This window comes from Necator americanus, chromosome II (assembly GCF_031761385.1).
Source record: "Necator americanus strain Aroian chromosome II, whole genome shotgun sequence".
Classification (NCBI taxonomy): domain Eukaryota; kingdom Metazoa; phylum Nematoda; class Chromadorea; order Rhabditida; family Ancylostomatidae; genus Necator; species Necator americanus.
In genome coordinates, this window is record NC_087372.1 from 1,225,870 (window position 1) to 1,238,055 (window position 12,186).

Here is a 12,186-nt window from a genome sequence, read left to right on the forward strand (position 1 = left end):
TCTCTCTTCTGTTTCTGTTTTCTGTGAAATCTGTGAAATCCTACTCAATCTCAACATTGCTTTTTTTTTTCTTAGTTTTGTTATTGAACTAAAATCCTAACTTTCTCTCATGACCTAGGGAAAATCGATGAAAGAAACAACCCGCTGACAATTCATCAAAACGATTTTAATAATTTTACCAAAGCAAAAACTAGCTTTCTCTCCATAAACCGCACGAATCACCGCAAATCAACGAACAATCAGCAAACATTTCTCTTTCTCGCACTTCCACTCTCCACATTTTCGCAGTTTATCATTCTGTCGCATTGTTCCTAACATTCGCCGATACTCTTTCCTTGTGTCATATCAATTTCAAAGACTTGGTGGCACTTTTGTGTATTCATTCCCGATCTTTTATCCATCTTTTTTCCATATTTTTCTCTTATATCGCCTTTAAAAGCTCTTCAACCTCTTTAACCAACTCCATTTTCAGTTATGGCCGTTTTACGGTTACTAACGCTAGTAGCAGTGTTAGTGTCGCTGTCAGAAGCCCAACTTGAGGCCGCATTCCAAGACGAGAGCAATTTCGAGAACATCGACAAATCCGAAGAGAAAATGTAAGTGATAATGAACTAGAAATTGAGAAGTTTATTCTACCTGAGGATAGAGTTGTGAGTCACGCGAGAACGCCTAATTTCTCTATTCGCAGAAACTGTAGCTGGTGTCTGTTAGATTTTACACAGCAGCGTTCCAACGTAATAATCGACAGGCGAAACTTCATAGCGCTAACGAATTACAGTAAATTAATAGCCGAAGGTAGATCGTTTAAGTGCGGTCGATCTGATGAAGAAACGAAGCTTAGAATTATTTGATTTGCATGAGGATAGCTAGAAGGAGTTCCATCAACAAGATTTTTTGACTCCTTTTCAAAATCCTGAGAACTAAACTCCACAGCGGTTACTTACCCCAATAAAAGTTAGAGTAAACCTCTGTGAACTAAAGAATGACTGGATAAGTCCAGGAATTGCTCGGTTAATTACTTCCGAGTCTCATTAGCAGAGAAAAGCGTACAGTCAAATGTTGAGAGAAGTTTGTTCCCTAGTGGAAAGTTGGAAAAAGTAATCCGCTGGAGAAAAGAAGGGTGGAAATGAATAGGCCCGGAAATCCACAGATTGAGTGCAGAGTCAGTAATTTCTTGGGCTCTTCCATCAGAATATACTTCCTAAAATTAATAAAAGGGTAATGGACTCAGGAGTACCTTTAGTGCTTGACCTAAATACCTACAAAACTTTAGATTTAACAGCGCTTTTAATTTTTTTACTGTCTTTTAAATTAGGACCAAGTATAAAAAACCGATTAGCCAGTTGAAGTTAGCTTAGGATAGAGGGAAAAAGAGTAGTATAGAATAAAGCTAAATCGAGAAACTAAGAAAAAAAAACTAACCAGGACCTCGCGGTCCTCGATGGAAGGAGCTGGAGACCACAGGGCTTGAAGTTCAGCCATAGAAGGAGGACTTAAGATGGATCCTTTAATGGATCAAAACCTGATTACATAATTACATACATTATATGTGTTCAGCATAACAATTACCATCTACACATTTTCTTCACCTCTTTCTTTTACTTTTCGTATCCTGTCAGAAACAGAATTCACAGGAATTCTCCATGAAACCGTCCTTGACAGTGCAACAAACATGAGAACTAGACATCTTTCAGGAAAAAGTACTTTATGATCATAAGAAACAAACTGTAGTAAAAGGCTGGGCTTACTATTACTACTTCCAATTCAACACTCATAAAAGTGGGGAAAACAAACTCAAAGCAGCACTTCCACATATGTTTCCATGGAAACTTCAAAAAAAATGCAATTAGTTGGGAGAAAATTATCCGAACTTATTTTCCTGTCCTATTACACCTTTGCAAATAACATTTTCATTTTTGCCCGAGTAATATACGTTTTTGAGTTTTGTTTAGAGTGAGAAGATGTGACTGTCATCAAAAATTACAAAGAGGTCGAAGAGAGAGTCATTAGAACCTCCAAAAACTCGATTTTCTGCGATTTGATGCAATTTTTATGATCGTAATTTTTTTTTGTTTACTTCCGTTCCACCAAGTACAAAAGCGGTGCACTCAGTCGAGCCAAAATTTGCTTTCAACGTTGATGGCTTCGTTAAGAAAACCAGTTCGTTGCTTAATTTTTTATGAAACAAAACTCTTCATTAGCGAAGAGCTCAAAAAGCGAATTCTTTGCATTTGAATAGCGTTTGTGGTGATTATAAAAGCTGCATGGAAAAATTCTGGAGATTTCCTTGCTTTTTCGCTTTTTCGGTCCTTTGCCACTGCCGACACTCGCATCAAATATTGCCGCTATACTATTAGATTTAAAGAGACGTTTTTCTAGGAATAATGGATTCATTGTGATTTTTGGAAGGTCGTAAATCGTAAAAGTCTATTGCCATCATCAGGTGTTTGGCCTTCATTTCGAAAAAAAAGCCCCTCTTAAAAAGTGATTTCTCCCTCATAGATTCACTAATTTTTACCAAAACTGTTTTAGGAGAAAAAAAAACATTGAACTAATGTGGAACGAGAAGAAGATCCCGACTGTGGTAAAAGTTTAAAACAGTAATTAAATGTCTTCTTCGAAGTAAAAGTAGAAGAAATCACGGAAATATGCAGAAAAACCATGCAAAAAAGAAATTTTCAAAAATCCATCCCTGAAAATAAAAAATTCCCAGTTTTTTTTTCGAACACTTCAAATATGTTCTCTGAAAAAGCTATTTTCAAAAAATAACTTGAAATAATCCAACTATTTTTTCAGAAGTTTCAAACAAAAAACTTCATAGCATTTTTATTTATAGTATTTCAACGCTCTCATTTAGCGAACTGAGCTCTGAATTAAGGATAAGGCCACAATAAATAAAGGATCCTTTACCAGTTTCCCTGTTGTGGATACTTCTTTGTCACTTCTATGAAAAAAATATGGAGGTCTCATGAAAATGCTTAGTTCAAAGAAGATCGCAAGTTTTCGGATGAGAAAAAGAGCCGGAAGTTCTCATATTCGTTCCATTTTTTATAATCTTTAAAAATTACGTTTGTTGACCAGTATACTTCACTATTTGATTTACTTGATTTTGAGGAGAAAATTTCGTCTTTTGATAGGTTCTTAACTAGCAATCATAGATCCTGGGAACTTTCTAGTACATAACTTTAGAAATTCAGGACGGGAAGGATGACTCAGAACAACCAGAGAATTACAATCATTTTTAGCGCTCTCGTTGCGATTTTATATTCGACCTTAAGGTTTTAAAACTATCTTTTGCTGTAATAGTACCAGTTTTCAAAAAGAATGAGAAATCGCAAGGATTTTGCCTCAGGGGCCATTGTGTTCGGATGCAATAAAACACACACACAGCCACCTTTCGCTTGCGCTTCGCTTTGTCTCGAAGCGAAGTTCGTGTTGTGTGCTTTGAACGATGGAGAACGGTTTTTTTCTTCCACGTATCTCCGGATGATCAGTGCAGCGGCGGGGCGCAGCGACGTTAGCGTGTGTGTCTGTGTGTCTGTGTGTGTGTATGTGGATGTGTATGGCGGGCGCGGATGGACAGCGGACAACTTAGTGGAACCAGTTTGTGTGAAGGGGAAATCTCGCACACGTGAAACAATGCCCGGATCGTATAACATTTATTGAGGACGATAAAAAACCGCAGTTCACGTTAACCCCCCAGCGTTGACGAAGTGCGCACCCACAACTGCGAATTTTATCGCCAACATCAACGACACTAAACAAATTCGATTCCATTAAAGTTTTTGTTGATTTGCGTTTTTATTGCTGGAATGCGAGAAACTGTTACGACTAAAGAATCGTGGGTGTTTCATTACTTTGGAGGGCTGAATTCAGCTACGCAAGAAAATCCTTATCAACGAAAAATTCTAGTTTATTTTACCACTAATGGAAGGACAAAGGAAGAATTTTTCTCGGATTTTTTAGTTGTTTTCTCAAAATTATTAGATGCCTTCGCTAATTCTCCTGTAATATTCGACTTAGTAGTTTCTGATAAATTTAATTAAGTGTAAATTATTTAAAATGGCAAAAATATCATTACTGGAAATTTCTTGTAACTGGATCATACGAAAAAATGTATCTTGTAACTTCATTTTCCGAAAATTTCAAAGTTTGAAAGCAATAGCTGGGTGCTATACCGTAATCCACTGAACGTTCTTTAGCTTCACCCGGATTATCGGGGTTTTCTTACGCGGGAAAATAACCGCTAACCAGGTGCCAAAATTCCATGTGATTTCCAATTTCATTTCTAATTTTGATCTTGGCGTTTGTGCCAAGAAATTACCGGGGTTTCGAGTCAAACACCACCGTAACACCTTTGGAGGCGTACAGGATGTGAATATCTCGAACAAACGTTGGAACTACAGTCCTCATCCATATTCACGAGCGTTGGGCGGAATCAGAAGAGCAACCGGAGATTCAATTTGCATGCGCTTAACTACCACTACGGTCACTTAACAATTCCTCACGGGTTTTCAGCATTTTAGCGCCCTAAACGCTGAAAATTCTCGTCGCTGAAAAGAAAAAGGATGCGATTAGGATGTTTGTCTTGAACATGTTATCATGCAATACATCATTAGAGTGTAACATTACTGCTGCAAAAGTTGGAGAAATGTCTCGGAAAGGTATTGTTCAGAAGAAATCCTCAGTGTGAATTTTTGCGCGCTCGATTGTTGCCCAGGGATGGATTATCAGGTGGGTAGCCGTTAAGCGGCTCGATGATGTGCGACAAGAGTGTTTCTTTTACGGAAATCTCCGAGAAACGGACGCTGCGCGGATAATCCCGTGCTGACGACGACGACCACGACCACGACGACGATTCGCTGTGCATGCTAAGGCGAGCGGAACAAGTTCTTGCGCTTCTCGGCGATCGGGCGAATGTTAAAAACCCGTATGGAAACGTTTGTGGACATGGTTCGATGTGAACACATCGGACACTCGGCAGGGATTGGCGTCGAAAATTAACGAGCCGTAACCGTAGCCGAGTCGTGGTTACTACTGTGATATGGAAATTCTCCGGAAGAACTATTTCTGAGGGGAAATACTGAATGCGTAGGGAAGAGAACTAATTTTATCGTAGAGAACTTTATTCTGCACAGCTCGATATAATTATAGGTTGTAAATCTTAACGTTGCGCCGATCACACAGGATCATCACCGAATGATCCAGTGAAGTTGACGAAAAATCCTTGACATTTCCGTCGTGGAAGCTTCTGTGCTAGCATCCATGTCGAGCTCTTTCATCCAGCAAAGGTCTTACTTCTATAAACCGCTATTAATGTTCGGACGTCTACAAAAAACACTGCAGTTGTCATCATCACGGATTCTGGCGTAAATACATGCAGCATCCGCTCTGCTAAACAGCAATCACCTTACAGCTGCTCGAAATTAACATTATTAGTTCTTTTAGGAAAAGTAAATAAGTAAACACAAAAAAAAATTTCTTTAGATTGAGCTCTGATACAATGACTTATAGTGCCGGTTTTAAAAATCAAAAAAAAATATTTATCTAATTAATTTAATTTTAATCTGATTAATTTATTTATCTACATCCAGCTGGCATTAGGAAGGTTAATCACAGTTATACAGTAATCTAACAGTTTATTCTTGACGTTTTCAACGAGAAAAAAACGTTCCAAGAACCCAGTCAATTGAAAATCAAAGGAAAAAAATAGAAAAGTGAATGTCAGGCCGCTTCCTCTCCACACACCTCGTTTATCTCTCCTTGTCACTATCTATTCCTGTGGATTTTTCACCCAACCTTAAACAATTTATTTCCAGTGTTCAAACACGAGCTATTGCCCCTTCCGAAAGCGAGGCTCAGCAAAGTGACGGGAAATTCAGACTATGTGAGTCTTATTGAGTAAGCCATTACTGAATAGATAACAAGCTATCTTCAACTCAAATTATTAATAAGTTAATTAATATTATTATTAATCATCCAAATCATCTATTAAACTGAAGCGGTTTACTGGAAGTGGGCGCATTTTCTCGAAGCTTCCATCATATTTTTGTATCACTCATTTACATTTACATTTAGAAGGAATTCCAGAAAGAAAGTCATAGCGATTTCTTGGGAACAAACACTTTGCTAGGCATATAGATAGAGTCGCTTAGGAATCGAAGGGAAGGTTATGCTTAAAAGCTCAACGCCTCGAAAGAAAACTCTTAAGCTTTAATGCTACCTGAAAATTCTGGAAAAGAAAGTTTTCTTGTGCGTAACCAAAATTTTGCCTAGTATTCAACCTGTGACAACAATACGAAATCATCCAGAACCTTAAACAAATTCTTAAAAAGAAAATTCCCTGCAAATTCTACATTATAAATGTTACTTGATGGGGAATTTATTCGAGACTTTTTCAAATCGAAACGAGAAATTTCATGAATACAATTACATTTCTACATTTTTCCACTGAATCGGAACTGGAAATGGTGACAAATTGACAGCAATTACTGCTTATTATTCTTGAAAAGAAAGCATTTTGCAGAGCAAAAAAAGATGTAGGAAAAAGTTTGTTTAGAAGGCGAGTCGCTCCATACTTCTACTTATTTTTCCTATTGTTATGTCGAACAGTGAACAAATTCTGCGAAAGGTGCAAACCCAGTAACCAAAACATTTTTCATTTTCTTGCAGAGAAACACGTTCTTCTTCTTCTTCCTGCATAATTGCGTTTTTCGATGTATTTTGCACCAAACTGGCTCGGCCCAAACAGAATCCAAACTTCTTCTTCGTTTGGCGTTCACAATTAGCCGAGCGTATGCCTCTCTTTCAGGAAAATGTGCATTTATGGTGAACGTTAAAGAGGCGAAACGCGTTCATGTCGTATTCTCGTCCGTGGAGTTAGCCATTTCTTTCGATTTTTTCAGATGTCGGTACGATTAATGGCGTTCGAAGGGAGATTTTCAATGAGGTGGAAGGCGAAGGCATGCACGAACGTGAGTCTCATAGCAGCTATTTAGCCATTTAAGACTCGGGGAGGACAGTATCCTTGATCTCATGTTCCTAAAACAATTCCCATAATAAATCCTAGATATTCGTCTAGATTTTGAACGAAACGCACTAGATTGGAGATAACAAACGGTTATTTTACACCTTAAATAGTTAATAAGCAAAATTATCGAAACGATGCCCATGCAAAGTTGCACAACTGGCCACATTTATTTTTTTTAGGATGAAAAAGAGGCATGTGTCTCAAAATTTGAATATTTCGTAGCCATAAAAGATCCGCATAGGATATGCCTCCCCCTTTCACATCTGTTAACAATGGTCGAAAGATTTTGTTCATGAAGAAAAGATGGACATAGGTCATAGTTGAAATGCGGAAAAAAAATCGTAAAAATTGAGGGAAAAATTTGTAGAAAAAGATCCTAGTGAACCCAGTATCAAGAGTAGCTGCTTATTGAGATATGTTACTCCGAAATTTTCTATGCATTTGCTGCATTTAGCTACTTTAATCTGTTTTAATCAGCAATGGTAAACGAAAGAGGAAAAGACATTATTTAAAGACTAAATTTACATAAAATAACATCCTCTCAATTCGACAAACTTGGGTCAGCCTATGCCGAGAAACCTTAACTAGTCCTAAAACATTATCCTTACTGTCCTAAGACAAATCCTTACTGTAATAATAACTGTAACTCCCACTTAGAAAGACACACTAAAGATAGATCAAAACGCCTTGAATAGTCTCACGAAAAACTCATCCGAAACATAAAAATACGCTTTGAAACAACCCTATTTCAGCCGACAACATACCGAATCCCGCGGATCCTTGGGGCGCCTATGACGACAACAACATCATAGAAACCGAAGATGGTGGGGAAATCTTTTCTGACACTATTATTGTAGCTTGCATAGTGGGTCAAAAAATTGAAAATATCTGATGTGAGAAAAAATTGAGTCAAAATTCAAACAAATTTAAAATTATCGTTTTTCTAAAAGTGCGGCCCAACAACTGCTTAAAGGGGATGAGTACAAAAGTACAGAATTCAGGATAACATTCGTCTTATATATACTTGAAGTTCTCCCCCCAGAAACTTCTCTGCTTTTCCCTTCCTTCTTTTTTCTTTCTTTTCCGCGTGAAGTAGGATCAATCAGAAACGATCTTTCATTCCCTTTCTGAAGCTTACATTGAAGTCCCGCTATTTCTAGAGAAAAACCTCTTCGTTCCAAAACCATATCGTCCTGGTGCTAAAACGTCGACAACAACAACAACAACTCAAAGGTAATAACTATTCACGTTACCATTTACTTCCTTGGGTCGACACGAGTTCGAGAAGCCAATGTTTGGACTGCTTGAGTCCTGATTCAATGCTCACAGGAACCAGAAAAAACCTAAAAATGATAGCCTTAAGGAATTTCTCAGGCCTAGTTCATAGGGTGCTTCCAGTGAATCCTCTGTCAAGGAAAAAGTCTTTTAATTCTGAATATTTATTAATGATCGAAGATGAGTTGAATTAAGGCTACCCTGAATCAATTCAAACTGGAAAGTAACAGACGATAAGGGTCTTAGGGCGGGTTTCGCGTCCCGTAGCGACTTCCTATGGTCAATTAGTTCTGAAATACTGTTAGTTCTATGAATAAATTGCTAACTATTGGATTTCGGTGCGATTGACGGTTGAGGAACAACCACCGAAAAAAAAAATGAAAGAGATAAAGTCAAATGTAACTTGACTGGGTACAGTCACCCCTAACTGAGGGAATAGAGGAAAATCTTATCTGCATGTGGCGCAGCTATTTCTAAATAACGTTAGCATTTCTCTAAAGATGTCATTTCGCTGGAGGACCGCGGCCAAAATAACTCGCTCTTTATTTGAAAGCGTTGCCGAGTAACCTTAGGATTAGGTCCCGTGGATCGGTAACATTCCGAATTTGGGAATATCCTTAACAAAAGGAATTTAAATCGATCACGGATATGACATGTCAATTTCCTCTAGTCAAGCCTTAAATCACTATTCTTACGCGATCCTAACACAATTTTAGGGAAATCCTCTATGAATTGCATGGCTATCTGAACATTGTCTCAAAAAATCTCTAGAGAGAAGACAAACCTGTACTTCTGCTCTCACAGCACGTTTATGGGTGTTTATAGGATAGGATTCAGGATTTCTGTTTCAGTCCGACCATCACGCAACCGCCAACAACCATACGTACGATTCCTTTCGTGCAAACCACGCCGCCAACGCGTCAGACGATTGCGTAAGTTTACCGCGTAATCCAGCTGATTTGGATTGTTTCTTGGGCCGACGGAGAAGACCAGTGACCGTATTGTAGACCAGCAGTGCAGCCCACATTCGGACGTCAGCCAATTCCACAAACGGTTCCACGAGTAAACATCGTTACGACGGCACCACCACGACAACCAGTTCAGTCGTTCACGTAAGTGCTATGTGCTCTTGATTTAAGGAGGGGAATTTCTTCAGCACATACTTGAGAAGCTAGTTCTGTTCACACTATTTTCTCACAGCTGTACTTGATTTTTCTGGAAAATGAAGTTGACAGTACGGGAAAAGTTTCGAAAAAAAATAAAAACTATGATAGAATTCTTAATAATAATGAGGTTCAAGAAAATATAGAACTACAGGACAGCTTGCCTTTTTTCACTGCATAGGTGAAGTTTCAAGAGGATTAAGCAGCAAAGCAATATTTTCACTTTTTCTCAGTCCATAGAATTCATCCAGACACTCATAAAATTTCCTCTCTTTTTCTAAAGGATATATTTTATCATTTTTATACTATTTGTAGCCCTGCTCCTGCTCCAATCCAACCCCAATTCCCCCAACAACCCCGACCAGCTCTACCTCCTCAACCACCTCAACCCCAGACGTTCAGACCCAGAACAAGGTAATATCGAATTACTTGTGGTTAAAATTGTTACAGTACTACGCAGATACGCTCCATATTCCAGGCGTCCACCCGTCCGACCGCCCACACAGGCTCCTTTCCAACAGCCTCATCAACAATTCAACAATCAACAACAACAGTCCTTCCGTACTCCAGCACCGTTCGTTCCGCAACAAAACTTCCAGCAGCCACAACGTCCTTTCAACGCACAACCTCATTTTCCAACCCAATCACCTTTGCCAACACAAGCGCCATTCCAATCCCAACAACAGTTCCGTTCACAACAACCATTCCATGCTGGACAACCGACAACGCCTGCTCCTCAGCTTCCATTCGCCACACAACAGAATCTGCGAACTGGAGGTGCGGATCATTTCAAAAAATTCAATTTTTTGAGAAAAAATATTAATTGTTGTAGTTTGCCCTCTTTCCATCTTCTACATTTCAACGCCTATCAACGGACCTACCAGATTGTCATTCACCCACTTTGCTATCGCTGTCACTGTGGATCAGTGTGCACGGACATGTCATGAATTCAATTGTGCGGTGAGGAGAACAGTTTACAGAGCAGTTTTTGATTCTACGGCAGCTGTTTGAAACGCGCAAGGCTCTAGGGGAGTTCTATGGGACCTCACCTTAATTTTTATTACCTCGCCTCCTCAAAGGCGATAGCTGAGTCGATTTGTTGTTTAGTAGTTGCTCTTGGATCCATTCTGGCTCGCCAATCCCTCAAAATTGTCTTAGGAATGAGCGTTGATTCTTATTTGACCTAAAGAGTTAGCAAGCAATTTTCTCGCTGCAAGAAATTTTTGGGAATAAGTCAAACAGTAGCAAAATAGAAAAGCTCATACAACAGGTTCGGAACCGCGAATTTCTTAACAATAGCGACTGTACGACTGTACAGCTTAAATAGTAGTAATACAATATAAAATAGCAGCTTAAATAAGAAATGATTTAGACGAAATCAGTGATGATATCATTTTAGATAGCACATTACAACCCAACAAATGGTCACTGTGAATTCAATCCTTCGACCGCGTTCGCCATTAGAAATGGACAATGCCCAGCTTGGCCCAGTCTACATTACAGGTACGGCAGTTAGGTCACTTAGATAACTGGGGTTTTGCACTTCACTAAAGATTTTTCATCTTTCGTATAAAGTCATTTTAGCCCTGGTAAATTTTCTACGAAAAAAAAATTCATCGCTTAGCTTTCATATTATCACTTTCAGGAATAATGTCGTTGCCAGCGAACCTGTGCGAATCTTCTGCGTCACATGTCAGCGACCTCGACGACGACCAAATCGACAGAGAATTAACGGATTCAGGTGAACGAACAGTATCTCAGTATCTTCCATGGCTTCTCAGTAACCAGTCAGGAAGAGAAAGCTCGACAAGAAATTTCAAACCGTGTCAGCGGGCCAAGTTTCGTTCCGGAGAAACGGTATAAACGGTATAGGAAAATGCTAAAGACTGGATAATTTGATAAATAAATCAATAAGGGAATGGGTGTATGAATGAGTTAATGAATGAGTGAATGAATGAGTAAAAAACGACTAAGTGAGTGAAGAACTGAATAGTGCCTTCAGACAACGAAATCAAGATGTTCGACAAGGCGCCACTGTGAAAAGAGGGACCTCTCGAAGCTTGAGGAGGATAAGAAGGCCATCGAGCACGTACGTCTTTTTTTTCCTTTTACACGTGCCCTCATTTTTCACTTCACGCCGTACCTAAACACAAGACAATCTTTCCCAACATCCATTTTGAAAATGTGAGAATCAAATAAATGATTTTATTCATAGAAGGAAAGGAAAGTATTTATGAGTCTGCCCACCCTCTTGGTGCTATCATTAGGCGACCCAAAGTGAATTCCAGAAAAAAGCCTCTTTCAGCTTCTCGAACACTCCCGTCATTCACGGTGTACTCGTAAGGCAACCGAAAGCTATCGCACTCGGCGTCTCTCAACTAACACTAAGTGCTCCCGTTGAAGAAAAGGTTCCTTAATAATTTCCACCTACTTTTTTCTATCCCTTGCTTCGACTACCCTAACGAAGAACTGGGATTTCAGCAACGTGAGGTAGTTGGCGTCTCGCCGATTCAGTTCGAAGACGGAGGCGAAGAGACGTTGATGGAGCAGAGGAGTTCCGCCGGTAAAAGCAAAGTACGTCGACGCTAGCGTGGCACACACGTCTTTCAGCGGGTTGATGTGCAAAAAGCTGCTTCATTTCAGGTATTTGGGACGAGTTCAAGTCGCCGAACTGTGTCCTCAGCTGAACAGAACCTCCAAACATTAGAAAAACAATAA

General features: G+C 39.2%; 1 protein-coding gene across 1 annotated transcript; it reads left to right on the plus strand.

Moving 5' to 3' along the window:
• Positions 1–474: 474 nt before the first annotated feature.
• On the plus strand, positions 475–12,186 carry RB195_016551 (uncharacterized protein; the record flags this gene model as incomplete). Its single annotated transcript, XM_064183131.1, has 16 exons — positions 475–596; positions 5,820–5,887; positions 6,906–6,974; positions 7,783–7,854; positions 8,191–8,263; positions 9,157–9,237; positions 9,313–9,417; positions 9,784–9,882; positions 9,947–10,245; positions 10,301–10,428; positions 10,868–10,971; positions 11,114–11,209; positions 11,471–11,557; positions 11,774–11,876; positions 11,950–12,042; positions 12,112–12,186. The coding sequence occupies 16 exons, from the start codon at positions 475–477 to the stop codon at positions 12,184–12,186; spliced, it is 1,674 nt and encodes a 557-aa protein (XP_064039012.1).